At 38.8% G+C, this 6413-nt stretch overlaps 1 protein-coding gene across 1 annotated transcript; it reads left to right on the top strand.

Annotated features, from left to right (window-relative positions):
- The first annotated feature begins 145 nt into the window (after positions 1 to 145).
- On the top strand, positions 146 to 2568 carry MSH5 (mutS homolog 5). Its single transcript, XM_009865113.1, is given in 2 exon segments — positions 146 to 2342; positions 2345 to 2568. Coding segments are annotated over 2 exon segments (2421 nt in total).
- The last annotated feature ends 3845 nt before the right edge of the window (positions 2569 to 6413 follow it).

The raw sequence follows: 6413 nt of genomic DNA, 5'->3' as shown, positions 1-6413 counted from the left end.
TGGCTGTCATTACTGGCTGCATCCTGGCAGCCTCTTGGTTTCTCCTGGGTTGGAAGAATGAATGTTAAGCTGCTGTTGGCAGTTACAGACACTTCTCAGGACTTTCTGGATGAGTTGTGAGTAAAACTTATCTTTTTCCAACAGAATGAGTGCCACATCAACCACGAGCGGTGCCTTGCCACCACCACCTGGGCCCGAACAAGAGGACCAGGAGTGCTCTGAGACACACGTGTCTGTTCTGTGGTACGCTGGGCAGCTTGCAGTTACGTACTATGATACAGAAGATTGCTCAGTCTATTTCATGCCTGACATACCTGATAATGAAGACCTCAAGTTACTGCATAGAGTGATTGAGGAAGTTAATCCTCAATGCATAGTGACCAGTGCAAAACAGGACCAGAATATTGCCAAATTCCTGACCAACTTAACAGCTACTGCTGGTGATAAAGACAGACGAAAACCAGAAATTGTCCTGTTCCCTAACATAGATTTTGGCCTAGAAGTCAGCAAGCAACGGATCCTATCTAGGCAATTTCCATTTATCCCATCTCATATGACTGCAACAGAGAAAATTCTCTACTTGTCCTCCATCATCCCTTTTGAGAGCCCACTCATGATACGAGCCCTGGGGGGACTCCTTAAGTTCCTTGACAGGAGAAGGGTTGGAGTTGAGCTCGAAGAAAGCACTACTGCAGTTCCTATTTTGGCCTTTAAAAAGTTTGTGCTGTCAGATACTGTGAATATGGACCAAGACACTTACTGTGTCCTGCAGATATTTAAAAGTGATATCCATCCTTCTGTGTACAAGCTGTCCAGTGGATTAAAAGAAGGATTCAGTTTATATGGAATTTTAAACCGTTGCAGGTGCAAATGGGGAGAAAAACTGCTGAGGCTTTGGCTCACACGACCTACTTGCAATGTGACAGAGCTGAACAAACGCCTAGATGTTATCCACTTCTTCCTGCTGGCTCAGAACCATGAAACAGTCCTCACTCTTCAAGGCTGCCTCAAGAATATTAAAAATGTGCCTCTTATTCTGAAAAGAATGACTCTTTCACACACAAAAGTTAGTGACTGGCAAGCACTCTATAAGACAGTGTACAACGCAGTGTGCCTTAGAGACACATGTCGTTCTCTGCCCAACACTATTGAACTCTTCCAGACTATTTCACGTGTCTTCACGGATGATCTGCACTACATTGCTAGTCTCATCAGCAAAGTGGTGGACTTTGAAGGCAGCACCTCAGAGAACTGCTTCACTGTTAGACCCAATGTGGACCCCACCATTGATGAGAAGAAAAGAAAACTGATGGGACTTTCAGACTTCCTTACAGAAGTGGCACGCAAAGAACTAGAGACCTTGGACAATCATATTCCTTCCTGCTGTGTGATCTACATTCCTTTGATTGGGTTCCTTCTCTCCATTCCACGGCTGCCAACTATGGTGGATAAGAGTGACTTTGAAATTGAAGGCTTGGACTTCATGTTCTTGTCAGAGGATAAGCTCCACTACAGAAGCGCGAGGACTCGGGAGCTAGACAGCCTGCTGGGTGACTTGCACTGTGAGATCAGAGACCAGGAAACACTTATTATGCACCAGCTGCAGACAAAGATCTTGGAGAGGTCTGAAGTGCTCAGCAGCGTGATTGAGTATACCGCACACCTGGATGTTCTGCTAGCTTTGGCAGAGATGGCCCGGGAGAACGCCTACTGCCGGCCACGCTTTACTCACCGCCATGGCTTCCGCATCAAGGATGGAAGACATCCACTCATGGAACTATGTGCAAAGACTTTTGTGGCCAATCCTGTGAACAGTGGTGAGGCTACCAGACGCATAAAGATCATCACAGGGCCCAATTCATCCGGAAAGAGCATCTACTTAAAGCAAATAGGTCTTATAGTATTCATGGCTCTAATTGGCAGTTATGTCCCTGCAGCAGAGGCAGAGATTGGAGTAATTGATGGGATTTACACAAGAATCCACAGCAGGGAATCCGTTTCTGTAGGGCTCTCCACTTTCATGATTGATCTTAACCAGGTTGCCAAGGCAGTAAACAATGCCACAGAGAGGTCCTTGGTACTTATTGATGAGTTTGGTAAAGGAACCAACACACTGGATGGCCTGGCCCTTCTGGCTGCTGTCCTGAGGTACTGGATCAGGCAAGGAACACAGTGTCCGCAGGTCTTTGTCTCTACTAATTTTCACAGTTTAATGCAGCTAGAACTCCTGCCTGACACACCTCTTCTGGAGTACCTGACCATGGAGACCCACCAAGATGGAGATGAGTTGATATTTTTCTATCAGGTCAAGCAGGGCCTGTCTACTGTTAGTCATGCTGCCAACATGGAATGCCAGCCAAAATTGTTGAAAGGGGAGTGGAAGTGTCAGAACTGATTCGCAATGGAAAAGCTATCAAATGTATTGATCATCCTTCAAAAGGAGATCGCATGGAAAAATGCAAGTCTGTAGTGGAAAAGTTTCTTCGCCTAGACCTTGACGATCCCCGTGTGGACTTGGAAGAGTTCATGAATAAAGAGGTGCTGCCTTCCACAGCCTCAGTTCTGTAACGGGTATGTGTAAAAGCATAGATTATATCATATCTACTATGTTCAGTACAAGAGTTTGATAATTTAAAAGAATTATCACTTTAACACCTCACACTACATTTAGCTTGTAATAAACTGCCTATAGTTTTGTCCTTTCTTCTTTTTGTTTTAAACAAGTGCTGTAGTTACGTATCTCTGCAGTATGGTGTATGATATGAAAGCAGGAAGACTGAAAGCAGAGAATTTAAGAACCTTTGCCAGCTGTTGGGTCACCCAGTTTGTGTATTTTCTGCCTCAGCTTTTACATCTTCATCCTAACCCTAATGCTTCTAATCTTCAGATTAAAAAAATACTAGAAAAATCACAAAACATTTCTGCTGATCTCTTGAGACTGTGGAATTCAAGTGTTTACTGTTTCGTATGTGCCAAAGTGATTGTTACAGCCATTTTAGGATCATTGTCAAAGATTCCAAATAAGTGTGTGCCTCAAACTCCCATATGGGCAAGTAACAATTGTCGCAACACAAACCACTGACGCAGAGGCTGATAAATTGAAATATGGAGGGATTTAATGAGCTTTGCACCTTTTCTTATACCAGCATTTCTGTCCAAAATGCTAGCGTTTCCAAGAGTTTTTATTAAAAAATGCTAGAAGTCAGAATGAGCAGGGACCAAAAAATGGGAGAAATGTGAATCACCCTCTTCTCATAAGGTCCTATATGGTGCAACTATGTATCTGGGCCACATGGGTAAAAACAAATGCAAAATTAGCAATCTAGGAAACTGAAAACTATACTAAAGATGTAAGATAGAACTTGCCATTTTATATTCTATTTTTGAGTATTAAGTAAAAATTAACATTAAAGGGATAACACCAGAAGGGGAGGATTCCCTTTCATTTCTCTGGTCATGCAGAGGATCTTTACGGAACACAGTATTTGATGCGTACATATGCAACAAAAAGTCATTATCAAATTAATGAAGCAGGAGACATGACATGTAAGTACTATTAGAAGAAATAAACTCTTCTGCAACGAGGTAAATGCCTGAGATTCCTTATCTAAATAAGACAGAATAGCTTATTTTCTGACTGCCAAAACTTGCTTGCAGTATGGCTAATAAAGGACATTAGCAGATATACTACATCTCTCTTCAGCTCTATTTGATTTTGAGAGGCCAAAAATATTAATGTCACATCAATTGGTAGAAAATTTACATGAGAAAAAAAAAGGTAATTGCCTTAATAATTATCAGCAGTATTAAACACCTTGTCTGGTATGTCTAGCATAAGACAGCAAAAAGATGAATGTGAGTGCCTGGCAAAAAAGTTTGAATTTGGAGACACTGCTTTGGGTTTTTTTGATTCACTGTGAAATTTTCTCCTTTATGATGAAGGAATTATTATTACTCTTACAAAATAAGTACCTTACGTTATCTCTGTATGAAACTAGGACACTGACAAAATTTTAACATAATTTACATTAAAAATACAATAATAAATTACTGAAACATGTAGTTACTGCTGTTTCCAGTGCAATCTTAATAATGCTGCCTGCAAAATATTTGGCCTCTTGATGCTGTTACCACTGAATTGTAACAGTGAACTGGGCCCTGTACAATACCTGCAAGTGTAAATACAAATGGCTTTTCTCATATTTTCTCTTCTACTAATTATACGTACAGCATTCTAAAGCTATACTATAAAGAAGAATATCATATACTAAATATTCATAAATTATATTTTTGGCATTTTTTCTTGCCAAACACTGTCCTAGGCTAAGGATATCCCTACTAATTAAACAGATGCCATCAGAGCCATTTAGCTGTCAGTCATCTTCCAGTTACAAAATCCATTTCATAGTATTTGCAGTTCTGGCAGCGCTGGGTATCTGAGGACCTCCAAACGTCATACAGCATTTATCAGCTGTGCCTCACAACACGCCCTGAAATAAACAGCAGTCTGGACAGAAGAAAAACAGGGGAGTTGTGACTGACCAGTGGCAACACATAGCAAACTAGAGAGGGGAGTAGGAACAGAAATGTTATCTTCAAGTGCAAAACTCCAGTTGCTTCTTTCATTGCGTTTCATTAGGTTCTTTGCACAGAAGCTGCTGATACATGCAAGGTTCTTACCATTCAGACAATTGTGAAAATAGCTAAATGTGTCCAGGTAAATTATATCCCTTTGTCTCCTTCCACAAAGATACCTGGATGCACACTGTACCTCCTTATTTTGGGGAAGTTTTTAGTGGCACATTTCATCTTAGAATTCTCCAACTATGCATGAAGGAGTTGATTCTGTTTCTAAGTAGGTGAGTAAGTTCTTTAATCTGAGAAGCTGAAGGGGGTACAGTAACCCAGATAGCTCTTTTCTAACCTGCTTTATCTCGCATTTTTATCCTTTATTAATGTCCGTTTCTAAGTTTTTTGCATTTACCGTTTTTAGCTTAATGCTATGCCTTCAAAGTGGAAAGCTGATTTCTTGAGATCTTTTTTAATTTTTGAAATTTCAAACTCTTTGCTTTGCAACAATTTGAGAAAGTTAAAATTTTTTCAGAATACATGCATTTCAAAAATGCCTGTAGCTATATTAAGGGTTGAAAAAGATGAGGTTGTTTTCACAGAAGATAACTTTGTCATAAAGTTAAGATGTCATTATGAGACGAGTGGCTTAACAAAGTATTGCTTCAAATGAGGAAAACTGTATAAAAAAATTAATATACTTATAAAGCTATAACTGTGAACTAAACTACTTTAGCTCTATTTGCTTTTTTTACATGCTTTCTCATGTTATCTTAACTCCTCCTTTCTTGTTTTTCATAGTTTGTTGTATTATCTGAAAATGCAGTTAGACATTATATTAAAACATGCTAAAAACAGTTCCATGTTTTTCTTTATTGTTTTCAGTAAATGCATAAAACTAAATGCACGGACACAACGAAACAAAAAATTACAGGAGAGACCAATGCTTATGCCTGACAGTGAACTGACAAGAGAAAACTTTACAGATTTTTAATAGATAGGATCTTTCTATTCGGTGTATCTTAGAATTCCGTGTGCATTATCCAGCATTATGAAAGACGAAGGAAGATGATTTGGAATGACACTGACCTGGTTCTGTCAGCAGCAGTGAATATCAGAAGACAGAAAGTACACATCCTGACTAATAGTTCATGCAAGGTAGATAAAAGTAAACAAAACAAACATCCAGCCAAAAAACAACCACCAAAAACCTGAATGGCAAAAAGCCCACCCTGATTGTCTCAGATGTTTTCAGCAAAGAGTTAAATTACTGAACAGCTGATATTCCAGAAGAGCTGTGGATTTTTAAAATGAGTGTTTTAAAAAAACAACTGTTAATACAAGCAAAAGCTTATGTGAGCTTACAAATTTAACAGCTATAACGTACCACCTGTAACCTGTAGACAAGCCCTTATTTCCATTTCAGAGCAAGTATGTGTGCCCTTGAAGTTTCCTGATGTATCTCAAATCTCACTGCCTTCTTCCAACTGATTTCACAGTACTGCTTTATTAAAATGTGTACCTCCGGCAAATTTTAGAGTTATTTCTAATGAAATTCTAAAATACTTCCCTGTAATGCTTACTTTTAAGGAGAAAAATAAACTTAAAATATTTATGTATTCCTTTTATTTTTTCCTGAAAATTATTTCCCTGGTCAATGTTACACGATCACATAAAACATTCTATACAATGTCAGTAAAAATAATTTACGGAGATATTACTATTAAATTAGTACAAAATAAAAAATTAGGTACACTAGTATAGTACACTATGTATTTATTTACTAGTATAGTACACTATGTATTTATCATCATGGTTATAACCTACTTTTATGTATTTATGTA

The sequence above is a fragment of the Apaloderma vittatum genome, unplaced genomic scaffold (assembly GCF_000703405.1).
Source record: "Apaloderma vittatum isolate BGI_N311 unplaced genomic scaffold, ASM70340v1 scaffold31582, whole genome shotgun sequence".
NCBI classification, from domain to species: Eukaryota; Metazoa; Chordata; class Aves; order Trogoniformes; family Trogonidae; genus Apaloderma; species Apaloderma vittatum.
The sequence above is the reverse complement of the archived record's forward strand: the minus strand, read 5'-3'. Positions and strand labels throughout refer to the sequence as shown.